This window comes from Heteronotia binoei, chromosome 7 (genome assembly GCF_032191835.1).
Source record: "Heteronotia binoei isolate CCM8104 ecotype False Entrance Well chromosome 7, APGP_CSIRO_Hbin_v1, whole genome shotgun sequence".
NCBI lineage: Eukaryota > Metazoa > Chordata > Lepidosauria > Squamata > Gekkonidae > Heteronotia > Heteronotia binoei.
This window is the reverse complement of record NC_083229.1, coordinates 39,947,185-39,974,039: the sequence shown is the minus strand read 5'-3', so window position 1 is coordinate 39,974,039 and position 26,855 is coordinate 39,947,185. Positions and strand designations below refer to the sequence as shown.

The following is a 26,855-nucleotide window of genomic DNA, read 5'->3' as shown; positions in this document are numbered from 1 at the left end:
TAAAACAGTATAATTTCTCCAGATAAAAGACAGTGTAAACATAACTTGGATTGCATGCTGGGATCAGTAAGGCCAGATGGAAATCATAATAAAAACCATTGCTGCCTCAACTGTAGGCCTGGTGGTATATCTCAGTCCCACAGGACGTAGATGTTACAAGGTTAGAGAGTTCCACCAAGCCGGGGCCAGGGCTGAAAAAGCCCTGGCCCTAGTTGAGGACACCCAGACATCTTGCAGGCCGCAGATCTCCCGGAAGTTTTGATCTCCCAAGCTTAAAGCTCTTCAAGAGACATACCAGGTAAGGAGATCCCACAAGTTTGTTGGTCCCTGATGGTTAAGGGCCTTGAAGATCAGAACCAAACCATGTCTCAGTGTGATTCACCTCACAAGATTGTTGAGACAATAAAATGGAGCAGCAGAGTGGTTTGTATGGTTCCTTGAGCTCTTTAGAGAAGGAAAAGCAGGATAAGGAAATGTGGTAGATCAGAAGAGCACTCTTTTTTCCTTTTCTGCTTTGAAGAAATATTCTTTGTAGTAAAATAAACTTTCTCCATCAGTAGTCTCTTTTGTTTCCCATGGAACCTCTTTAGAAGCAAAGCAAGGTGCTATCTGGCTACTGTAGCAAGAAAGTGCAGGAAATGATTGATTGCCAGACTGGATGCATTTAAGATATACAAGTGCTTACTTTGGGGAGAAAAAATGAGATATGAAAAAACAATTTCTAGTCTGATTTATTCTCTTCCAAATTACACTGATGTCAATATGTGTTCTGTTATTGAATAAGTCCTGTCTAAATTAGCATAATCAGGAAGAGTAAACAGCATTCTGCTCTGGTTTGCAGTTCACCAACAGTGCAATTCTAGAACACTTTCCTAGGAGTAAGCCCAAATGAATAAGCCTGGATCGGATTGCTCTGAAAGGACTGTTACCTCCAAGCCTTGCTAAGGCTGGCTATGGTTGTTTCTCACAGCATCAGAATTCATTGGGTGGAATTATTATCTGTGCTGCTAAAATATTAGATTATAGATAGGAGCCACTTCCTAGTTTCATCTCCTGCTCCAGATTGCCTTTTAGTTGCTGAGGCTGGAGCAGTAGGCTATGCAAAGATGTGTCCTCGGTTCAGATTTTTGAAAATAGGTATTTCAGTTGCAGAAGTCTTGCATGAGCTTAATTTAAATAATCTTAACGATTTGATTTTTAATTTTTTTTATTAATAAAGCTCTATCTCCAGTCGGTGCAGTTTAAAAACTACATTCAGGCCATGACGCACGGAAGTAGGCTGAGAGAGAGAGACTCCTGTTGGAGTGATATGCCCCTTTCCACAGAAAGAGTTGTTGGCCTTGGGAGAAGTAACGTGTTAATTGAGTTTGTTTCATCAGCTAGGGCCAGACTTTTTCAGAAAATATATCCAGTAGAAATATAATAGTTTTCTGTGGAAAACATGTTTTTATGCCCTGCCCTTTTACTTTCAGAGCACTCAGTGTGGCTTAAAGTTAATAATTTAAAACAACCACTACATTTCTTATTTAATTTTATTTAAAACATTATATGCTGCTTTTTCACTGAGCCAGGGTCCCTGAAGCAGCGCATATAAGCCATTAAAACATTTGAACAATTAAAAACATCATTTGAAACTGTAAAAACAATTCAATAAAAACATGTAAACAAACAATACCAGAACCAGGGAGGAAGGCCAATAACAGACTTTGGGTTGTGCCAGACAAAACAAAAACGGTCTTCACCCACTAGTGGAAGACACAGAAAGAGACAGACAGATCTCCCTGGGGAGGGAGTTCTAGGGTTGGTGCCATGATCAAGAAAGTTCTTTCTCAGATTGCCACTAATCTAGCCTCACATAGAAGGGGCAGCCAAAACATGGACTCCAAATGTGTCTTGAGTGAATGGGTAAGTCCTTATGGGAGAAGGCAGTCTTTAAGGTATGTTGGTCTCAGGGCCTTAAAGGTCAATACCAGCACCTTGAATAATTTTGAACAGGGGAGGCCAAACTTGCTGAATATAATGATCGTCAGATGTTTGAGAGGAGTAAGACATGAATGTCAGACTTTTGAGAGCTGCAAGATATGAACGTCATGTTGGACGGAGGGAAGGAAGGGAGGAAAAAATAGATGGGGTGAGAAGAGGGGGAGAGAGGTGGAAAGAAAGCAACTTTTTCTTTAAATACATTCTCCAAGCCACCAGCTGACTTGGCAAAGTGATTTAAAGAAAGAAATACCTTCTCCAAGCTGGCCAACAGGGCAGTGGGGGCTTTGAGAGCCACACAATATGTGTGAAAGAGCCACATGTGGTTGCCGAGCTGCAGTTTGGCCACCCCTGATTTCGAATAACAGTAATGACAACACAAATGAGAAGGGAGCACTCACTGGAGAAGACCCTAATGCTGGAAAAGACAGAAGGCAAAAGAAGAGGGGGACAGCAAAAGATGAGCTGGCTGGACAGCATTACTGATGTAACTAACATGAATTTCAGCTGACTTCAGAGGATGGTGGAAGACAGGATGGCCTGACATGACTTGGTCCATGTGGTTGCAAAGAGTCAGACTCGACTGTGTGACTGAATATCAACAAAATGAACAACACAAAAGTGAGTCATCTGAAACCAATAAAGAACAAAGTTGTAACCCCACTAAACCTGAAAAACCCAAACTCTCCCCCAAACAAGTTGAACTTACAGTCAAAGACAAAATAAAACTTAAGTGAAGTCTGGCACAAAACAAAGATCAGAGAGGTTTAGCCTCCTTAAAGGTCTTTTGGAACAGAATAGCTTTAACAGATTTCCAAAGGATTGTCAGAAAAGGGGCTACTGCTGAGAAACATTTTCTTCTGTACCCCCTAATTTCCCTTCATGCAGAACTGAAAGGAAGAAAAGACCAGTTTCTGAGGATCTCAAGTGAATTATTCTCGGGTTCCAGGGTTGTTATTCACAGACTTTTAGTTGTTCATGTTCTCTCCCTCTGGCTGGTCATCCCTCTTCATACCATATACCTGTGCATGTCTCCTTCAGAGTTCCCACAATATCTCCACGTGTCTCACATATCTGACCCTCTCCAAGAATGGCTGCCGCTTTTTAAAGGGTTAGCTACTTTGCACATGCCCCACAAACCCTCTCAATAGAGATTCACCCAATAGAGATTCACCCAATAGAGAAGGGGATGGTCTAAAACAGTTTGCAAACTTTGTGGCTTAGTAAGTATATTTGGCTTAAATGTCAAAAACCATCTGTGAATTGCCTCCATTATCCTACTAATAACTTTATTGCTCACTCCTTTAGTTTGAGAGTAGGGAGGGAGCTTGATTTCCCCCCAGATCGGACTATTCACCAGGGCAATTTTAGTTTAACCTCTGAGCAATCACGTATTGCAAACCCACAATATGTGAGTAGAACATTTTAACATAGATATTTAAATAGTGTCATACCATCACACCCCTCATGCTCTGCTAAAGAGCTCAAAGCCCTCCCCCCTTTAAAAAGTCTGTGAAACATCCTGCAGAGGAAAGTCCACTTGGCCACATTTTGGTTTCAGAAGATTGTTCAAGGTCTTTTTGTTTTAGAAGAAAATATTTTAGTTAAGTCCCGAGAGGGGAGTATGTTGATAGTTCATTGACTTTTGACTGTAAAAAAAAAAAAGTTTTGTTGCCTGCACATTATTTTGATAGGTTTATTTTCCTGTAATTGTTGCTTTTGTTGTATCTTTTTGTTAATCAGGTGGGAGCCTGGAGAATGTGTATGTGAGGTAGAAAGGCAGGCAATGAATAGGTTCCCTGCAGGGACCATTCTAGCCCTGTGTAGATGTTCTTAAAGTGGATACAGACAACTTCAGGAGAAGGGATTGGGATTGTTGCATTTGGGCTGTCTGCCCACAAGCACTATGCTCATGGTCCAGTTGATTAATGCCAGTTGAGGTTGGACTCAGTAGGTGTGTGATCCTATTTGCTGCCTGTACCTATTAACCGTATCCTTTTGAAGAATGTCTGCCATGCAGCTAGAGTGAGGCAACACTGAGACAATGCTGTGAATGGACGTTTTGTGCTTCATTTTATTTTGAAAAATATGCTGGTTGTTCAGATTTCTCTTAAAAATCAGCAAGCCTTGTTGATTTAATCTTTTATTCAGGATTAAGAAACATGAGTTGAAGTTCTAATGGATTTTCACAAGACTGTTCTTTCTTTTTACGAGGATGAAAATGCTGTGTTTGCCTGTTTGTAGCAGCAGAAAAGAAGAGGAATCCAGTAGCATCTTAAAGACTAACAGAATTTGTGGCAAGGTATGAGCTTCTGTGAATCACTGCTCACTTTAGGTATTTGAAGAAGTGAACGGTGACTCATGAAAGCTCATACCCTACCACAAATTTCATATGAGTATTTTTATAGTATATATCGACTCTGAGATGCTATGATGGATGTTAAAATGATATAAAATTTAACATTAGTTGCCAGAAGCTTTCATTATTTTATCTCAGTACTGCTATATTTTTTTGGTGTGGCATCGAAGCTGTCCAGCCAGCTCTAAATTCACAACGTATCTCTCCATGGCAATTTAAGCCTGGTGTTCCATCATTTAGTTACAGTGTTACATTTTTAAAACCCCTTTGAATTTTGCAGTGTTATATATCATTTTGAGAAAGGACTGGTTATCATTTAATTATCACCACGGAATTAAGTTCATTTTGTTCCATGAACTACTTATGTTAAACATGCAATAAGCAAATAATGGCACAGCTATCTTATCCATTCCTGTTGAGCTTGCTACTACAAGGATCATATTTAAATAAGGAAGTGGATAAAGTAACTACAATTCAGTTGTGTTACAGGTCATGAATAGGCATTTTAGATAGGGGAGAGCACCATCATCTCAAAAGTACAATGAGGAACTATAGATCCGGTGCACCACTAGAATAAATGTATGCATAAGCCACGTACTCATTAAGTCCGTATTCATGGCCTATCCTGAGAGTTTGCTTTATGTGTTTGGTAAAGCCAGGCAACTTGCCCACTGCATTACTGTAGAACCTATTGAGTTTGCGTGGGATCACATGGTTCCATGGAATGCACTTTGAAAACCACAAATACAAAGATGAATGGCAGTTCAGATGATAATCTGTGAACACAGTGTGCTGAAATCAGTGAGTATTATGAAACATCCCAGCAATCATGCATTCTACTGAATGTGCCTCCTCTGAAATAAAAGGACTTGCAGAAGTCCAGGCGGAGCATTCCAAAATTACTTTAGAATGGCAGTGGCATTTTCATGATAGCCATGAGGACACTCTCATGTCTACTTTGGCCCTCTGTTGGCCATTAATGAGGCCAGTGCCTTGGTGAGGAAGACTTGAGCTACGGTAGGGTTGCCAGGTCTGACTCAGGAAATATCTGGGGGCTCTGGGGGTGGAGCCGGGAGACTTTGGGGTGGAGCCAGAAGCAAGCTTGTGACAAGCATGACTGAACTACAAAGGGAGTTCTGGGCATCACGTTCTAAGGGGCCGCACTCCTTTTAAATGCCTTCCCTTTATTGGAAATAATAGAGGATGGGGGCACCTTCTTTAGGGCTCATAGTATTGGACCCCCAGTCCAATCTTTTTGAAACTTTTGAGGAGAGGCAGCAGGTTCTATGGTGAACATTTGTTGCTTCTACCTCAAAAAAGCCCCCCCCCCCCCGATACTCGTGGATCAATTCTTCATTATACCCTATTGGAATTGGACTCCATAAGCTATAATGGAGTGCCCAGTTTCACACATCCCCCCTTGCTTTCTGCTAACCTTGAAGTGGGGGGAGGGCCTCCAAACCAGGTGATCCCATGCCCCCAACTGGGGATTGGCAACCCTATGCTAGGCCCCCACTTTGTGTGTGTATCCCTTTAAAAATCCATACTTGGAACTGCTTCCAAAGCCTGACAAGGGGACTTGTGGGGGAGGGGGGTATGACAAATTTCACTTTCATTTAGTGGAATTGCATCTGCCAGGGTAGGCAAAAAAGAGGATGAGGAAACAAAAACTGTATTCAGGGGAACTGCACTGCTGTACATTTATTTAGGGAATGGGAAAGTCTCTTGGCTCCACCCCCAAAGTCCCCAGATATTTCCTGTGTTGGACCTGGCAACCCTTCTTAAAAACTAAAGAAAGTGAACAGAAGCCAGATCTGTCAAACATCAAACCCTTTCACAGTTGCCCGAACTTAGCTGGAGCCCAGTTTAATTCTGTAGTGCATGTGAGCTGCATGATCAAATGTTTTGAAAAATGCTGCAGAGTGACACATATTGATTGCTGCAGTTGTATATAGTATGCAAATTTGTTCAGGAAATATAATTAAGTGACTTTTTCATGAGTTTTAAATCAAACTCATTTGATTTAAATCAACCCACACTAATACTAACCCATACTAATTATGATGAATTGGGGGTAGGGTTAAAAAGTTAGTGGTAGAGCCATCTGCTTGGCATGCAGAAAGTTGAAGATTCTATCCCTGGCATTTCCAGTAAGGAACAGGTTGTAGGTGATGTGAAAGTCCTTAGCCTAAGAGACCTCGGGAGAGACCACTTTCTGAAATCCTAGAAACCTGCTGCCAATCTGAGTAAACAATACTGAGTTTTTATAGACTAGGGGCGTAATTCAGTATAAGGCAGCTTCCTGGGTTCATGTGTTCAAGGGTTCAGTTTGAACAGTTACTGAAAAACATATTAAATCTCCACATATGAGTAAGATACAGGGTTGCTAACTCCAGGTTTGGAAATACCTGGAGAGGTGGAGCCTGTGGAGGGTGGGTTTTGGGAAGGGGAGGGACCTTATTAGCATATAATGCCATAAGAGTGCACTATCCAAAGTAGCAATTTTCTCCAGGGCAACTGATCTTTGTCATCTGCAGAACAATTGTAATTCTGTGAGATCTCCAGACCTCACCTGGAGGTTGATAATCCTAGTTCACCTGAGATAAATGGCAGCTTTAGAAGGTATTCTTCATGCCATCACATCCCCACTGAGCTCCCTCCCTTTTCCAAACTCCACTTTTCCCCAGGCATTGCTTCCAAATCTCCAGGAATTCCTAAGCTGGAGTTGGCAACCCATATGTACTGACTTCTAGGTTGCTCATGTGTCTGATAATCTTGCTCTTAATTATAGCTGCTATCAATTTATGTTGCTGGCTTCTGCTTTCTATTCTCATTTCTGGATGCTTGCCAAAAAAATTATCTTTCTATTTGCCACCTTTTTGCCCTCAAATATTGTGGTTGGTGTTAGGGGGGAAAAAGTTACACACAAGAGTCAGTAGTTCAATAATTTCATATCCGAGGTGTTTTATGCTCTCTTGAAGGTCTACATCTGATTGTACAGATGCATTCCTATTTAATCTGTCTGTGCCTTGTGACTGAACGTGGGCAATTAGATTTCAGTAGATTCTGTACGAGGCCAAAGTGATTATAGTTATAAGGCCTTCTGATCTAGAAGACAGAAACAACAGTGCCTGTGGGCTGGCCTTATCTTGTTCCAAGGATACACAGGTGAAATCTTGTTCACTTAAGAGAGTCCGCTGCATAATACTGTCATCGGACTCAGTGTGCAGAGGGCTTAGCTATTTGGGTGCTGCTGGACCCAGCGCTATAGCTAAGCTGCCAGACTGCAGGTCAGACTTCCATCACCTATGTTTGGTGAAAAGACTGCAAGTTTTTCTTTTAGGTTTAGATTTGGCATTCACTTTAAAGTCTTTTATTACACAGAATCTTGACTCCTAATATGGTTTCTTAAATGAAAGATGCTTCATCTTTAACTGCCCATGTGTGGCCTTAGCTCATGATGCTTAATGGTTTTCCATATTGCCTAGGAATGGTCCATGATTTGAAGTTCCCTTTCTTATGTCTGCCCTGCACAACACAGTGGCGTTTTGCTTCAAGTCTCTTTTCGAATGAGTTATACAGAAAATAGCATTGCCAGACTGTTCAGGAAGACTGCGTGTGGGCAGTTTTCCTACAGTCGTATATGGGAAAGGGAAAAAATTCATCTGTGCTCTTTAGGATTACCTAAAGGTAAAGTTAAAAGGTAGTCCCCCGTGCAAGCACTAATCGTTTCCAACTCTGGGGTGACATCGCATCACAACGTTTTCATGACAGACTTTTAAAATGGGGTGGTTTGCCATTGCCTTCCCCAGTCATCTATATTCCCCTCCCAGCATGCTGGGTCCTCATTTTACTGACCTCCAAAGGATGGAATGCTGAGTCAACCTTGAGCTGGCTACCTGAATCCAGCTTCTGCCGGGATTGAACTCAGGTCGTGAGCAGAGAGTTTGAACTGCAGTACTGCAGCTTTACCACTCTACGCCATGGGACTCCTTTAGGATTACCTAGTGTTCCTTAAAAGAACAGGAGGCCTGAAATGCTTATGGGGCTGTCATACCAAGAAGGAAATCTTTATTGAGTTTCTGACTCAACATTAGGAAGAACTTCCTGACCGTTAGAGCGATTCCTCAGTGAAACAGGCTTCCTCGGGAGGTGGTGGGCTCTCCTTCCTTGGAGGTTTTTAAACAGAGGCCTAGATGGCCATCTGACAGCAATGAAGATCCTATGAATTTAGGGGGAAGTGTTTGAGTTTCCTGCATTGTGCAGGGGGTTGGACTAGATGACCCTAGAGGTCCCTTCCAACTCTATGATTCTGTGTCATTGGAGGAAATGTATACGTGCATTACTTTAGATGAAGAATTCTGTGTACTTCTGCTGCGTCTTTTGTTTGAACCTATTAAGCTTATTTATTTATTTATTTATTTTATATCCCGCCCTACCCCACCGAAGCGGGCTCAGAGCGGCTAATGACTGTCATATTTCAGTCCAGTCAATATGTTGAACATTTTTTGTTATTGTAAGAATTTCTATAAACTGAAGAGGAGAATTTTTTTTTCCATTTTAAGACCATTGTTCAAATAAGGAAAAACGCACTGTGTTGTATCCAGTAGGAGAGTGCACAGAAGCAGTCGGCAGAATGGATCATTCGTCACCTTTTCCACAGACCATGCACCGCTCTTTGAAGACTGGGACAGCCTCACAAGCAAAATGTGCTGCGGGTGGGAATAAGATGAAACTGCCTTTCTCCCTTTTGCACTGATGTCGGTCTCAAATGGGTGAGAAAGATGCATCTGTAACTGATTCCCAGTTGTCACTATCCTGTTTTGCTTGTCTTCCAGTCCTCAGAAAGACTCTTGGGACTGCTTGGGGAAGATGAGGGAAAGAACCACTTCACCAGCTCTTTCTGTGACCTCTTGCACTGGATCCAGCCCAAGGATTAGTCAAGGCAATGATGTCAGCTGCAATGCCATAGTGATTTCCTATGAACAAGTTAATCAGTCGTTATCAGTGAATTCAGCCTGAAATGCTGTGCTGTAGAGTCACGTTGAGGCATCATGACAAGCTTTGGTTTGTTTATGGCAGGCATAGACACAGCCTGTTTTTACAGCTGCATGCTCCTCTCTCTCCTGTCTCATATGTGGAGTGGGATTGACTCAAATTCCAGTTTACCGTAATGTCCAGATGCAGGAGCCTAGGTAAATTGGAGCTCGTTTCCTTCCCTCAAACCAAGGTCCTAAACCTGGGTTAATCCCAATGGAAAATCCTTGTTTATGATGTCAGGATGAATAGGAATATGATTTAAGATTTCTCCAAAATAGGGAGCATTTAATTGTGCTACTTGCACAAGAGGAGGTCTGCACAAGAAGGGGAAGAGCATGAATTCAACAATTTGCATTTATACATTGTAGACTAACAGGTTTTTTGTGATATCTGAATGTGATCAAGATGCTTGTGGAGCCAACTTGAGCCAAGAGGAAAGATGGGGTAGACATATTTCAAATAAATAAATTTCAGTATGCTCTGTTATTAATTTAACAAACAGAGCTTTGTTACACACTGTCATTCTGTTACTCTTTTGAAAAGTATCAGGCAGATTTTTTGGGGTGGGGTGGGGTGGGATTTGTCCCAGGTATTGATGAACAGCTGATTTATAAATGGTCTTTTGGAATGGCTCTGTTTTTCTGGGACTGGACTTGTAATTGATGTGTTGGATCCATTGCTTTATTTCCTCTTTCAAAGGACCCTGTTTGGTCTGCTGCAGAATACATTCCTGTCTTGTTCAGAACTTCAGCTCATTCATCACAACCAATGTCTTTCAAAGAGCTGGAAAGGACTTACCACAGTTCATAGTATAGAGGCTTTTAGATCTACAATTTTTATTGCATTGGCTGCTGCAAACTTAGTTTTCTGTAATTTTGTCACTGATCTTTTGTGGTGTTTAACTGAGATTTTAAATTCTAAATATGCTGATTATGGTTTTAGTCACTAGCTTAGCTTAGGTCTAAGCTGCAGTGGTACCAGTTTATGCTGTTGCAGGTTGCTTTTGGTTGTTTTATTGTCACATGATTTGATTTCTTGACTTATTTTGTTTGTATTTGCAGACCACCTTGAACATTCTTCGGAATGTGGAACATGGAGACTTATTACATAAATAATAGCATCTTCATTTTTGTTCTCTACAGCCCACATACCGGGATGCAGTCCTATCAGCCAGGTGTGCGCAAGATTCCTACTGCGTGCATTTCAGTTGAAGATGCTGAACTGATGGCGCGCATATCTTCCCGAGGCAACAAGATTGTTTTGACTCTGAAGATGGAAGCCAAGACCTATCCTGATGCCGATTCCTTTAACACAGTTGCAGAAATAGTTGGAAGCAAGTACCCAAAGCAGGTGAGTGAGACTTTTTATTTCACACATAAGTAACAAATTCGAAACACTATGGAGTCTTGCACTTCCAAAATCAACATAATGCACTCACATCTGATGTTAACATTTAAAGGAATAGAGCTATAAAACTGATTGTATCCGCAAAATACTTTTCCCTGGTGATGTCTCTAGCTCCGTAACTTCCTGGTTTGGAATATGAACCATAACCTGGTTTGGAATATGTAGTTCTCCAGTGGGCTGGCCAGTGGTTCGGTCCGTACTACTGGGATTAGTACGGACCTCCTCATCACAGGGTCGGCTTCTTTGATCAATCTGGGAGGGGAGTGGCCTATCCCCAGAGAACTCTCCAGTCATTCCAGCCCTGCGACCAAGCAGGACGGCTTTTTGCTGGATACAGAGAAAAGCGCGCAGATCCGGAGAAAAGAAGAAAGAAAGGATAGGGACCAGAAGCATCAGGGTTTGTCCCCATCAACGCCGGCTGGAGGATGACCTCCCACGGGGAGGGCTACTCTGAAATAGTTCCTTTTCATTTACTCCATCCCCCCACCCCCGAACAAAGTGGCACAATAGACGGGGCAGCGGCGAAAGGCCCAAACGCGACCTGCTCCCTTGTTGCCGCAAACGGAGCAGGAGCGACAGACTCCAGCTGACTCCAACCTGAAGCTGCATTTGGTGAGTCTTTTGCAGCGTAAGGGGCCCGGCGAGGGCAAATTAACTTACCCAGGGGTAGGTTAATCGCCTAGCTACAGCCCCGCGGGCAGGAGAGAGAGCACGGGAAACTGACTTCGAGTCAGGACAGTTTTTCAAGCGGGGGGAAGGAACCGGGCAAGGTTTCCCAGACCCTCCATTTTGTTTCCCTTCCTGCCTTTCTCAGGGCAGTTTTACTTTTGTTTTCAGTGCTGTCTGCGCTCACAAGATGGCAGCCAACTCCAAGGGAAGTTCCCCCAGCGACTTTGAATTGCCTTCCTTTTCTGGTTCCCTCTTGTCTCAGATGACACAAGATGATCCTGAGCCTGGCCTCACAGGGAATAATGCCAAGTCTAATTTGCTGCAATGGCTAAAGCAGGAAATGATAAAGGAGTTGGGATAAGACCTCTTGAACAGACAGGACGCTTCCGCTTTAACCCAGAAGAAAAAACTGGAAGGGAAGAAGAGAGCTAGAGAGGCCAGCCCTACAGACTATCCCGGCAGACCCCCTAAGGGAAAACTAAACCTGGGGTTAGACTCCCCTCTACCCCGTTCTGAAGAGAAGTCTGGGCATTCTGATCAGTCCTCAGATAAGGAAGAAGGGGAATTGTCAGATGAGAGGGAGGAGCAGGACAACACTGTACAATCTAGACTCTTCCCTCAGGAATACTATTCAAAGATGCTTCCCAAAGTTTTGAGAACCCTTGATTTTTCTGCTACCCCTAAGGAAAAGGAAGAGCTGGACCCAGACCTTCCTACGGGCTCTGGGGACATGATGCCTAAGTTGAGTAGCTCAAAGACAGGGGTGCCCTTGCCAGCTGCCTTCTTTGCTCTTTTTAAAGGGGAATGGGAACACCCAGCCAAGCCTAGGTCCACCCAACAAGTTTTTTCGAAGCTCTATTCCTTAATCCCTCAGGCAACCAAAAGGCTTAAGCTGCCAGTGATTGACGACCCAGTTACTAGTCTTATCTCCAATTCAGTCCTTCCCATGGACTCAGATGGGCTACCTAAGGACCCGTGTGACCGAAGGGTGGAACAAGCCCTACGAAAAGAATTTGAGGCTTCAGCGTGAGCAATTAAAGCATCAACCACTTCCTCGCTGTTTGCTAGAGCACCTTATTCTTGGGCAACTAACCTAGCGGCTGCCGACAGTGGGGTCCCAAAAGAGCTAAAGGATGAACTAAAAAAGATTGCTCTATTGGCTGCCTTTGTAGCAGACTCCTCCTTAGATGCAGTGCAACGATCAGCTCGGGCCATGGCCTGTGGGGTGGCGGCTAGGCGTAACATTTGGCTACGCAATTGGGATGTAGACGCGGCAGCCCAGGGTAGAGTTGCATCAATCCCTTTTAAAGGGTCTTTGCTGTTTGGGGATGGATTGGACAGGTACCTTATAGAGAATAAAGACAAAAAGAAGGTCCTGCCTTCCAAGGGGAAGGAAGGAAAACAGAAAAAATCCTTTCCTTCCTTTAGAGATTCCAAAAAATCCTCCAGACCTGGCTCCTTTCACCCTTTCAGAGGGAAATGGCAGTTTAAAAGCAGAGATACCAAGTCCTTCCTTGCAGGTAGATCGGATCAGGGTTCCAAGTCCTCCAAGAAAGGAGGATTACAATGACTACGCCAACAGACCAATGCAGATTGGGGGCAGACTGATGCTGTTTGCAGACATCTGGCAACAATCAGTAAAAGACAAATGGGTCTTGGACACAGTGAGAAACAGTTACGCGATGGAATTCCACTGCGACCCTCCCAATCGATTACGCCTCCTTCCCAAGAAAAGAGATCCGGTAGCTCACGAATCGATGCTGGCAGCTATCCAGCACCTGATAGACATAGGTGCAGTGGAACTGGTGCCAGCATTTCAAAAGGGCCTTGGGGTGTACTCACCCATATTTTTGGTCCCCAAAAGTTCTGGGGACTTCAAAACTATACTGGACTTGAAGCGTCTCAAGAAATTCATGTAGACAAAACATTTCAAAATGGAAACTCTGCAAGCTATCCTGGCAGCGATTCAGCCACAGGACTTCCTAGCCTCCTTAGATCTATCACAGCCTTACTTATATGTCCCCATTAGGGAAGCATGCCAAAAATTTCTCCGCTTTGCATACGGAGGGAAGCACTGGCAATATCGGACTCTGCCTTTTGGTCTAAAATCATCACCAGGGGTATTCACAAAGGTCCTAATGACTCTAGTGGCCGAACTGAGACTCCAGGGAGTAGCCCTGTACCCCTACTTAGACAACATTCTAGTGATATCTCTGTCATTTCAGCAGTGTCTGGAAGCCATTCGCCTAACCATACGAATGTTCCAGCAACATGGTTTTGTAGTAAACAGAGAAAAGAGCAACCTAGTCCCGACACAGAGTCTGGTTCACCTAGGAGTTCAGATAGATACATCTCTAGACAGAGTGTTCCTGATCACAGAGAGGAGGGAGAAACTCTGTTTGTTACTGCTAGAGGTGACTCAAAAGAACAGAATACAGGTGATGAAACTAGCAAAGCTCCTGGGTTTGCTGGTCTCTTGTCAGGATCTGTTGTTCTGGGCCAGGTTTCATACACGGTCACTGCAGTTGTTTCTCAGTCCGTTCCAGGAGGTCATTGCAAACAAGTGGGACAGATAAGTGACCCTGCCAGAATTGTGCCAGAAACTACTATGGTGGTTGGAACCTGCTCAGTTCTTACAGGGCCATCCTTGTGCGAACCTCGCAGAGTTTGTATGACTACAGATGCCAGCCTGATAGGTTGGGGAGCACATTCACAAGGACAGATGATCCAGGATTGTTGGTCTGCTTGTGAGGCTCGCCGCAGCATAAATCTCCTGGAGCTCAGAGCAATCAGGTTGGGACTGAAAGGATTGCAGAACATGCTATCAGGCTCTCATGACAAGACAAACAATTCAGTACCTATGTGAACCGGCAAGGGGGTACTCGGTGAATTCTCTCCATGCTGAGGCAGTGATGCTGTTCGAATGGGTGGAGGCCAACCTCCTCTCGATGGCTTGACTCAGTATAAGGCAACTTAATGTGTATGTGATAGACAAAGTGTAAAATTCTCTGTTTATGCTAAAAGATTCTTCTTGCACATAAACAGTTGTGTTTACATGTGTTCTCCATTGAATTTGTGTAAACTACAATGTATGCCTTTTTATCCATTTGTGGTGGTATCTGTTATTTCTGGATCGATGCACAGCTACTGGGGAGCTACCTATTGTGCCCACCTCTATAATTCTAGCAGCATATTTCTTTTTGGAATAATGTTGCCATTACTTCTAGTAATTTAAGGCATTGTTTCTGTTTATCAGTAGTAAAGGTTTCATTTGCACAAATATGGCTAAGCTCTCCTTGTAAAATAAAAACATGCTAATGTTTTAAAGCGGAAATGTATTAGATTAACTTCATTACTTGTTGCCAGCTGCATTGTAACTTCTTAACTGTATTAGACCCTGTTCAAGATCACAGTTAATATGTTTTCCAAGCATGTAATGCCTTTAATATTTAATGAAGATACATTACAATGCATGATATGACATCATTCAACAAATATATCCTGCTTTGTTCCCTCACCTGGCTCTCAGATCTGCAAGAGCTGGTGTTTCAGAAGTCTCCCCTGCCAGTTCATTGTTCAAGATGGATGGTTTAAGAGCTGTTAATAGATATGCCACCCACTTTAGGTTGCTTGCCAAAAGCTTAGAGTGCCAGATCTCCTCTTATTTTGCTTCTGAATTTCAAATTTGGTTTATTTTTTTTTCTCATTAAAACAGCTGCTTCGTGTCCCTTCAGGCTTGCAGAGTATGGCACAAATGGAGGTTGTAAGAGTTGGCTCTGGCAATGCCTTTTGTTGTTCAGAGAGCTTGAAAGGAGATCAGCATACAAAGGGAGGGGTGTGTGAAAAACTTTGAGCCAAAGTTCAACTTCATTGCTTATTTCAGGAGAACCCCATAGATTTCTGAATTGCCACTCGTGTGGTGAGTTATCAGGGCTACATGTCAGTTTGTTTTCTAGGCAGAAAAGAGTTAATTGTCTGTGGAACAACTCCCACCTACTCAAATTGGTTGGTTTCAGTAACCTGGAAAGACTGTAAAGGTTTTCAGGTCAGGCCGGAACTTCCCTTGTGCTACAGCAGCATCCACTGTGTCTGGCTATTTGGTAGAAGAACCTCTCCCTCCAAAAATTACAATGTCAGAGCTCAGGCAAGAAATACACTGACTGGCTGTTTTCACATTACCATTCTAAATGGGATGCTATTTGTTGTTGGTCCAATTTTGAGTAAAGCGTTACAGGGATGGGGGTTTCATACAGCAGATTTCCTTCTGTTAATAAGCAATCTCTGAAGCACTATAGTCATTTCGAAGAGTGCCACTTTTTCCCACCCATTTTTGCTGTGCCATCTTGTTTGGACTTTTAAAAAAAATTATAAGGTGAGTGCTATAGTGCTAAACTGCTAATGATACAGTGAACATAAGAGAAGCCATGTTGAATCAGGCCAGTGGTCCATCCAGTTCAACACTCTGTGTCACGCAGTGGCCAAAAAATCCTAGGTGCCATCAGGAGGTCCATCAGTGGGGCCAGGACACTAGAAGCCCTCCCACTGTCCCTCCACAAGCACAAAGAATACAGAGGATCACACCCCAGAAAGAGAGTTCCAGCAATACGCTGTGGCTAATAGCCACTGATGGACCTCTGCTCCATTGAGATGCATTGACTCTCAGTGCTATAGTGCTCACCTTAGAATGTTTTTAAAAAGTCCAAGGAAGATCGCATAATGAAAAAGGGTGTGTGTGTATGGGGTGTGTGTGTGGGGGGGGAAGCAGTATTGTAAGAAGCACTATGGGTGTTTTAAACAGCACACCACAGTGATTCAGAAACAAAGTGAAGGGGTTGAAAATGGAAAAAAAGCAGTCTCCCTCAGAAGCAGTTCAACCACACTTTGTTAACCTGACGCAAGCAGGTTTGTATGGACAGATAAATAAATACTGCTAGCAGCCAGTTACTGAAATAACAGGCAAAAACTATTAGCAATCAGTTCCTAAAATGGAATAGAAAGGCAGCCTGAAAAGGGTTAATGTGTTTACAGGGAATAGATCCAACCTTTAAGCACCTGGAATTAGGGATGGTTTCATTCCAGACCCTGGCTTCTCTCTAGAAATGAACCACTTGAAATATTGAATAGAGAAATCATTTCTAAAGAGGAACCGAAGAACCACATAATTAACCTCTACCTACCAGTATCCTTGTGCTAAAAAATGAGAGGCGTTGAATGAGGATATTTGTGCATCTGAGGAGCTGCAACACAATGTTAAGAACTGCAGACGCCAGAAGTATGATTCAGGAGAGAGGTACACTAGCCCCTATGCATGCAGCTAAATTTCTACTTTACATAAGGCAAGAGGCAGCTGTACTGTAACCTAAGTCTTAAGAATTTGTCCTCTGTGTCCCTTGGTTGTATAGTCCAGCTAAATAGATAACTGTATGACATATCCTTGACTGAGATGGTGGAGGTGATCTTGGGTGTGGTTTTAAGATCTTCCACGCTTATTGTTCTGGGTTTTCAGTTCCCTGATGAGGCTGTGTTTAGCTGGTGTGGCTCAGGAGTTCATAGTTGCCATGACAACATTGGACCTATCCCAGTGGAGGTCTAGTCCAATGCATGTTAAGGGTTATTCTTTCAATTTGGTCTTTTGTTCTGAGCAGGTTATAAACTGTGGATCTACTGTAGTCCCTTTGGCACAGGTTGATCACTCTTCGGCTAAGATTGGGCTAATGATGTCTAATTCTCTCCAAATGGATGGTTTAAAAGATATTTATTTATAATCTTTGTCTATACATTCTTTAAATGGGCAAGCATTGGCAAATCTGGAAAAAAATCATATAAAACAATAATTATAGTAATAGCTACTGAAAATTCAAAACATGATCAGCAGAGGAAATGGACAAAACAAAGCCAAGCCAAACAGTATCAGCAACTGTATTCCTTCTAAATAACGACACAGCAATAGAAATTGGTTAAGGATCCAGTCCTGGAGGATCTCAAATGGTAAGGCATTCCAGGACCTTGAAGCTATCACTATATGATCTGAAGAGGTGCCCTGCTGGAGGGCCTACAAGCAGGGCGTAAAGGACAGGATCTTCCCATTATGTTGCCTTCTAGTATTTACATTCAGCTGTTGACTGCCTCTTGGTGTAGAAGTTCCTGTTAACAAAGCACCACAAACAAACTGGACCCAAACTGGTAACCAGTGGAATAATGGCAATAGTGGTGTTGCATGGTTATACTCAGTGCCTAATACATCACCTGGTTCAGAACATGACAGTTGCACCAGCTTTAGGCAATAACTGCAGAAATCAGCATCAGGACTAGGAACCAGGAGAGCTCTTTGATTTCCCATTCTGAATCTTATTCTCAGACAGACTGGCACCTGGTTTTTTTATCCACTGTGTGACACAGAATGTTGGACCTGATCCAACATGGCTTCTCTTATGGTCTTATGACTTTTACATATATGGTGTTTAGAAGGTTCCTATGGCATAAATAATGCTGGCAAAGTTTCTCTTTTTCAAGAACAGGAAAAACTGACCAATCTATTCTCTTTGGCTGAAATTGTCTCTGGTGAGAGCCTATACCTAAAAAACTAGAAAGAAGATCTCAGAAATAGTCAAGTTCCCTTGCCGATACTGAATTTTCAGTTTATCCATCCTCATTCAGCTGATTTCTGTTCTCAGCTTTGCATTTAAAGACAAAAAATCACCACACCTCATTTAGAAGGAAAGGAAAATCAAGCTAGGTGTCATCAGTCTGATGGTGACAGTTCTGTCCATACCTTTGGATAACATCTTCCAGTGGTTTCACATAGACATCAAAGAATATGACAGGCAGAATTAGTCATTGTGGAATTGTACAAGCCAAGTTTCAAAAGCTGGGTAAAAAAACAAGTCTCTCAGCATCCCCTTCAGGAATTTACCAGCTGAAGAATCCAACAAGGCAGTATCTAAAAAGATTGTGGATCCATAAAGTTCCAGGATCTGTCCTTTCTTTGCAAAATGTTCACAGTTAAGTCCTTAAATGGGAATATACCCATATTTGCAAACATTTCCCACGTTAATATTTATAGACATGATGCGTGGCACCTGCTGAAAGGGTTCCTGGTACCAGTGGGCTTCTTCCCCAAAGCAAAGAGCCAATCCTGGCTTTCTTCCACTTAATTGGAGCAGAAGAATCCAGTCCCAGAAGCAACTGAATTGATAATAGTAGGATTCCAGCATTTTGTGATTCTTATGTATACTATCCATGCTGTCTTAAGGAGAAGGCTCAGTGATACGTCAGTGTCATAGATGTCAAAATATTAGTTTCTTAAAACCCCTTCAAAGACAAACTACATGGACCTTTTCAACTATGCATGCAATTTCAAAACGATAAATAATGTTTTAGCGCCACTATTTTGCCACTGCTGAGATGACATCATTTCCATTATAAACTTATATAATCCAAAAGGAACCTTTCCATGCAATTAAGTCAGCAGAAAGGCCTCTTGCCATTTATAGCTGACATTTCTTCCACCACATGTATGTTTGGATTACTGAAAAACCGTAACATTGTAGACTCTCCAAAGTACGCGGTAAAAGTGGAAAGAATTTTTGAGCTGAATTTTAAAAACAAGAAGCTGCAATGTGTTCATGGATCTTGTATTGTATGAGCTTCCTCTTGCCCTGGGCATCACTCCAACTTTCCTGCACACTGGAGTGATATGGAGACCTTCATTTGTGCTAGGGTTGTCAAATCCCTCCTGGCCACTGGTGGGGGATGGGGGGAGGGATGCCAGATCCAGGTTGGGAAACTCCTGGAAAGGACAGGGACCTCAGAGGGGTTCAAGACCAAATAGCCACCCCCCAAAGCTGCCATTTTCACTAGTCTGAAGATGAGCTATAATTTGGGGGGATCCCCAGGTCCCATTTGGAGTCTGGCATCTCTAATCTGTGCCTTGGGACCCTCCCCCCCGTAAGTACACTGAATGGTAGAACAATAATATGTAAAGCTGCCTTTGAAAATGCTTTTGGAAGCCTCAGCTGGGTCAGTATGCAGCTGCCTGTATGTTGGCTGAGGTTAGTTACTATCATCATGTCACCTCAATTTTAAAAGATGTACATTGGTTACGCAACTTTGTTTCCAAGCTAGATTCAAAGTGCTGGTTTTGTTCTATGAAGCGACTGCTGAGATGACATAATTTCCATTATAAACTTATATAATTCAAAAGTTTACACATTACAGTTTCCTGTAGGACCAGGGTACTTTAAGGACTATTTTCTCTCATATCATCCTGCCCAGACACTGAGATCATCATTGCGACCTCTCCACCCTGTCCCTCATTGGCATGAATGGAAGAGTGTTGTCACAAGGGAGAGAACCTTTTCTGCTACTGTCCTCTGTCTCTGATGAAATACCCTCCTATTGGAACTCTGCCCATTCCCCTCTCTGTCCTCCTTTCAACAGCCACTAAAGGTGCATCTATTTGGTCAAGCATTTCACTGAGTGTTCTGTTTCTCCTTTAGATTTTTACCATGTTAACCGTTTTATACCAAGGACTAAAAATTTTAATGGGAGCTATTTTATTGCTTAATTTTATTGTTGTAAGCTGCCTTTAGCACATTGTTGTAGAGGCAGGATATATGTATTTTAAACAAGCAAATATATTGTTTATTGTATAGAACTGTTACACATTCCTGAGGAAATAAAGTGGTGTACAATCTAATTGCAGAAAATCTTTATTAGATGAATAAACATCACAGCAAATTAATGTTTGGCTGAGAGCCCATATTTTGGGGCAATTGCACACGTTATCAGGCACATTCTGTGATATTTGGTCTTCTTCGGGTTAAGGCAACCTACAGTGTCATCCTGAACATAATTATACCTTTCCTGGTTTTTAAAAACTGAGTAAGGTGCAGAAGACCTTGGTAGGTCCACTCCACTATTTTGAAAATTATCCTTCTGTCTCTTACCTATTTTCTTCCTTTTTGCAGCCTTCTGTCCTCACTAGCATTTCATAGAAATGGTAAATTCTAAATAGGTTTTCAGTCTGTAATAAGAATATGAACCGGAGCAGAGTTGGGAGATAAACTTCTTTCAGCCCCTTGGAATCAGCCTGTTGGTTATAAGCTTCTTTGAAAGGCTAGTGAAAAAGTTGGTTGGGTATATTTTTTTTAGGAGTTAAAATTGGTTTGTAATAAGTTGGTACATGTTCAGAATGTGTTTCCAGTTTCAGTCTATTTTTTGTCAAATGCCTATACACCAACTAATTTTTATTTATTTATTTAAAACATTTCTGTGCCACCTTTCCAAATATGGCCCCCATGGCAGTGAACAGCAAAGCATTAAAACATTTTAAACAGCATTGAATATAAGGCATATATAAAACATTCAGTAAAAACATACAGACATACAAACAGAACTCAGTCAGGGAGAAGAACCCGTAAGAGTTACTGGAGGTATGCCAAACAAGACAAAAAATGCTCTGCCCACGGACAAAAAATCCATGACAGAAGGTAGAAAGTTCTAAAGTTTCAGTGTCTTATTTGATTTTTGGACCACCCTCCCCTATGTAGGGTTTAGGGCAGTATATGTCATATCCACATCTCAGAGAGGCCTGAGAGGAACATCTCAGAGAGGCCTGAGAGGAACAGAACAGAGCAGAGCAGCTCTGATAAGCTGAGACAGCTGGAGAAGTTGCTAAGAATTTCTGTGTTTTGAAAGACTTCATTCTGAGGCTTGGGTGACTGCTGAAAAGGCTGAGTTGTGATAGCTGGGGAACTGCTGTACGTTTGGGTGAGTGGGCTAAAGGTGAAAGTGATTGATTGATTGATTGAGAGTAATTGTTGATGATTGCTTAGGAGTGGTCTGCTCCACCCTCTTTGCATTTTAAGCTGCGCCTTGCCAAAGGCGCGAGCCTTTGGCGCGAGCCGAAGGGCGAGAGCTAAAGGACTCTTGGCCTGTGGCTCTTTGCCTGGGGGCTTCCTAAGGACCAGGAACCCAGATCCCTTATTTCCTTGTTCTCCCAATAAGGTAAGTTGACCTTCCAGAAGGGGAGCCACGTAAACAACAGCATTTAAAGAGGACTGTATATTTAATATATATATCATGAAGGTAGAATGCCAGCAGGGGGGTGGGGGCTTTCCAGTGTTTTGCACTGAGTGTCACATGTATGACTATCTGCCCACAGGACAGAAGTCTTGGGTGTGTGCTCGATGCAAGGAGCTCCTGGTCCTCAGGGAACGAGTTCGTACCCTTGAGGCCGAGGTGACTGCCCTGGAGAAGCAGAGACGGTCAGTTCGGCAATTGGGGAAGACTCTTGGGGGCGTATTAGATGAGCCCCACTCTGAATGTGGCAGCCCCGTTGCTGCCAGAGAGCGTGAGGGTCTAGAGGGAACAGGGCACCTTGCTGAGGATAAGGGGAATGCGCCCTCAGAAGGGACCTCTTCTTCGGTTGGTGAGCGGGTATCCTTTCGCGCCAAGGAACCATCCCTGGGCAGGGGGAGAGGGGGGGTCTTGGTAGTTGGTGATTCGATCCTTAGGCAAGTAGACAGCTGGGTGGCGAAACCGCGTATTGACCGTATGGTGACTTGCCTGCCTGGTGCGAAGGTAGCGGACATTACGCGTGTAGTAGATAGGCTGATAGACAGTGCTGGGGAGGAGCCTGTGGTCATGGTGCATGTTGGCACCAACGATGTGGGGAAATGCAGTCGTGAGGTCCTGGAGGAGAAATTTAGGCTGCTAGGTGGGAGACTTAAGGCCAGGACCTCCAAGGTGGCCTTCTCGGAAGTGCTACCTGTTCCACGTGCAGGGCAGGAGAGACAGGCGCAAATTAGAAGTCTCAATGTGTGGATGAGACGATGGTGTAAGGAGGAAGGGTTTAAGTTTGTTAGGCACTGGGATGCTTTCTGGAACAAGCCGGAGCTGTACAAAAGAGACGGTCTCCACTTGTCTCCGGATGGAACCAGGCTGCTGGCGCTTAAAATCAAAAAGGTGGCAGAGCAGTTTTTAAACTAAATCTTGGGGGAAAGCCGACAGGAGATGGAATGTCTCTGGTTCGGGAGGACTCGTCTCAAAGAGATGAAGGGTTGGCTTCTATTTTTCTACCGAGTAACGGATCAGAGTTGTCCACTGTGATGGTGACAAACAGTATGGACTGTCTGCTAGAGTCTCGAGGCGGCAGGAGAGAGGTGGCGGGCCTAGCTTGCTTGGGAAATTATAAATGTTTGTATCCAAATGCTAGAAGTGTCCGAAGTAAAATTGGTGAATTGGAATGTTTAGTGTTGGGAGAAAACATAGACATTGTGGGAATTTCAGAAACTTGGTGGAATGAGGAGAATCAGTGGGACACGGTGATTCCTGGATATAAGTTATATCGGAAGGATAGGGAGGGAAGGGTTGGAGGTGGGGTGGCTCTGTATGTCAGAGAGGATATACGGTCCAGTAAGACTGAGGTCAGAGAATTAGATTCCCTTTTAGAAATGCTTTGGGTTGAAATAGAGGGCCCAAAAGGAAATTTAACTATGGGAGTTTGTTATCGCCCACCAAATCAAAAGAGAGAGGACGATTATAATATGATGGAGGGATTAAAGATAGCGGCTAAACGTAAAAACTGTGTCGTAATAGGTGATTTTAACTACCCGCAGATTGATTGGGTCAATATGTGTTCTGGTCGAGAGAAAGAGATTGAGTTTCTTGATGCTCTCAATGACTGTGCTATGGAGCAGATGGTCTCAGAACCTACCAGGGGTGGGGCGATCCTGGATCTGGTCCTAAGTAATGCCAAGACTTGGTGAGAGACGTAAAAGTGATTGCGCCGCTTGGGAACAGTGACCATAATGTTATTGATTTCACCATTTGTATAAATAGGGAGTTGCCCAAAAAGACCGCCACAACCACATTTAACTTTAAAAGGGGTAAATTCTCTGAGATGAGGAGGCATGTGAGGAGGAAACTGAAAGGAAAGGTAAATACGGTCAAAACCCTTGGGGAAGCTTGGAGACTATTTAAAACTATAATCCTAGAAGCTCAGATAAAATACATACCACAAGTTAGGAAAGGCACAAACAGGTATAAGAAGAGGCCAGCATGGTTAACAAACAAAGTAATGGAAGCTGTAAAAGGTAAGAAGGACTCCTTTAAGCGGTGGAAAACCAGTCCAAGTGAGATTAATAAAAGGGAACACAGGCAGTGGCAAATCAAATGCAAGACTGTGATCAGGCAGGCAAAAAGGGACTATGAGGAGCATATTGCAAAAAACATAAAGACCAACAATAAAAATTTCTTCAAATATATTAGAAGTAGGAAACCAGCCAGGGAAGCAGTGGGGCCCTTGGATGACCATGGGGTAAAAGGATTACTGAAGGAGGATGGGGAAATGGCTGAGAAGCTGAATGCATTTTTTGCCTCCGTCTTCACCGTGGAAGATGAGAAGTGTTTGCCCGCCCCAGAACCACTAATATTGGAAGGGGTGTTGAAAGACCTGAGTCAGATTGAGGTGACAAAAGAGGAGGTCCTACAACTGATAGACAAATTAAAAACTAATAAGTCACCGGGTCCGGATGGCATACATCCGAGAGTTCTGAAAGAACTCAAAGTTGAACTTGTGGATCTTCTAACAAAAATCTGTAATCTTTCATTGAAATCTGCCTCCGTTCCTGAGAACTGGAAGGTAGCAAATGTCACCCCCATCTTTAAAAAGGGTTCCAGAGGAGATCCGGGAAATTACAGGCCAGTCAGTCTGACTTCAATACCGGGAAAGTTGGTAGAAACCATTATCAAGGACAGAATGAGTAGGCACATTGATGAACACGGGTTATTGAGGAAGACTCAGCATGGGTTCTGCAAGGGAAGATCTTGCCTCACTAACCTGTTACATTTCTTTGAGGGGGTGAACAAACATGTGGACAAAGGAGACCCGATAGATGTTGTTTACCTTGACTTCCAGAAAGCTTTTGATAAAGTTCCTCATCAAAGGCTCCTTAGAAAGCTTGAGAGTCATGGAGTAAAAGGACAGGTCCTCTTGTGGATCAAAAACTGGCTGAGTAATAGGAAGCAGAGAGTGAGTATAAATGGGCAGTCTTCGCAGTGGAGGACGGTAAGCAGTGGGGTGCCGCAGGGCTCGGTACTGGGTCCCATCCTCTTTAACTTGTTCATAAATGATTTAGAGTTGGGAGTGAGCAGTGAAGTGGCCAAATTTGCGGATGACACTAAATTGTTCAGGGTGGTGAGAACCAGAGAGGATTGTGAGGAACTCCAAAGGGATCTGTTGAGGCTGGGTGAGTGGGCGTCAACGTGGCAGATGCGGTTCAATGTGGCCAAGTGCAAAGTAATGCACATTGGGGCCAAGAATCCCAGCTACAAATACAAGTTGATGGGGTGTGAACTGGCAGAGACAGACCAAGAGAGAGATCTTGGGGTCATGGTAGATAATTCACTGAAAATGTCAAGACAGTGTGCGTTTGCAATAAAAAAGGCCAACGCCATGCTGGGAATTATTAGGAAGGGAATTGAAAACAAATCAGCCAGTATCATAATGCCTCTGTATAAATCGATGGTGCGGTCTCATTTGGAGTACTGTGTGCAGTTCTGGTCGCCGCACCTCAAAAAGGATATTATAGCATTGGAGAAAGTTCAGAAAAGGGCAACTAAAATGATTAAAGGGCTGGAACACCTTCCCTATGAAGAAAGGTTGAAACGCTTAGGGCTCTTTAGCTTGGAGAAACGTCGACTGAGGGGTGACATGATAGAAGTTTACAAGATAATGCATGGGATGGAGAAAGTAGAGAAAGAAGTACTTTTCTCCCTTTCTCACAATACAAGAACTCGTGGGCATTCGATGAAATTGCTGAGCAGACAGGTTAAAATGGATAAAAGGAAGTACTTCTTCACCCAAAGGGTGATTAACATGTGGAATTCACTGCCACAGGAGGTGGTGGCGTCCACAAGCATAGCCACCTTCAAGAAGGGGTTAGATAAAAATATGGAGCAGAGGTCCATCAGTGGCTATTAGCCACAGTGTGTGTGTGTGTGTGTGTGTGTGTGTATATATATATATATATATATATATATATATATATATATTTGGCCGCTGTGTGACACAGAATGTTGGACTGGATGGGCCATTGGCCTGATCTAACATGGCTTCTCTTATGTTCTTATGTTCTTATCCAGGGCTTTTTTGAGCACGAACACACAGGAACACAGTTCCAACTGGCTTGGTATCAGGAGGTGTGGCCTAATATGCAAATGAGCTCATGCTGGGCTTTTTCTACAAAAAAAGTCCTGGTTATATCAACGAATACATTTATAAATTAACTATGTTAAATTAAAGCAGTAATAAGCAACTATTCAGAATAGTGTCTTAAGGACACTTTATATTCTTTCCCTACAATGAGAGGAAAGATGGAGGATTCCAAGCTTGATGGCAACCATTGCTGTCCTAAGCCATAGGCCTTGACCTAGAAGGTTGCTACCTATCTGGCCTCAGATAACCGAAGTGGGTAGGTAGGTACATATGGGGGAAGGTGGTCCTTAAGGTATACTGGCCCCAAGCTGTATAGGGCTTAAAAGTCACCAGCACTTTGAATTGAGCCTAGAAGCAAATTGGGAGCCAGTGCAGATGGAACAAGACTGAGGTGATATAGTCCCTAATCACATTCATTCAGGGCTTTTTTTGAGCAAGAATGCACAGGAACACAGTTTCGGCTGGCCTGGTGCCAGGGGTGTGTGTGGCCTAATAGGCAAATAAGTTCCTGCTGGACCTTTTCCACACAAAGGCCCCGCACAAAACAATGCTGCCAGGGGGTGTGGCCTAATATGCAAATGAGTTCCTGCTGGGGGTTTTCTGCAAACCCCCCCCCTGCATTCAGTTATCTGTATTTGACAAAGAAGACTTCAGGAAGGAACATTTTAGGTCTTACCCAGAGCTTTTTTTGTGGAAAAAATCCAGTAGGAAGTAATTTGCATATTAGGCCACGCACCCTGATGTCACCATTGTTTTGCACGGGGCTTTTTTGTAGAAAAAAACTCAGCAGGAGCTTATTTTCATATTAGGCCACAACCCCTGATGCCAAGCCAGCCAGAACTGTGTTCCTGCTCCAAAAACGCCCTGGTCTTACCCTGAACATGAAAGTACAGGCCATTGCGAAATCTATAGGTTATCAGGTTGGAGAACTTCCTAGAACTTGGTTAGTCAAGCTCAGGGTTTGTACAGTTCCTCCCAAGGCTCCAAAGCTTCCTTGGGAAGTTTTTTCAGCTCTGTGATTAGTGTTCAGGACTTGGACAAAAAAGTAATGAAAAGCACATTCTGCTTAGAATTTTGCTTTACATAATGAGGCAAATTAGAACTTTTGAGGCACCCCTCAAAGACATGACATTTGATTTGTAAATACATCAATGCATGACAAGGTAGGAAAATTCAAAC

General features: G+C 43.1%; 1 protein-coding gene across 3 annotated transcripts in view; it reads left to right on the top strand.

Annotated features, from left to right (window-relative positions):
* CPQ (carboxypeptidase Q) overlaps positions 1 to 26,855 on the top strand; it is a 272,969-nt gene that overhangs the window by 72,039 nt on the left and 174,075 nt on the right. For all 3 annotated transcript variants that reach the window (XM_060243464.1, XM_060243462.1, XM_060243463.1), the window contains exon 5: positions 10,522 to 10,729. In XM_060243464.1, coding sequence (XP_060099447.1) covers positions 10,522 to 10,729 — 208 coding nt within the window. The remainder of the gene's footprint in view (positions 1 to 10,521; positions 10,730 to 26,855) is intronic.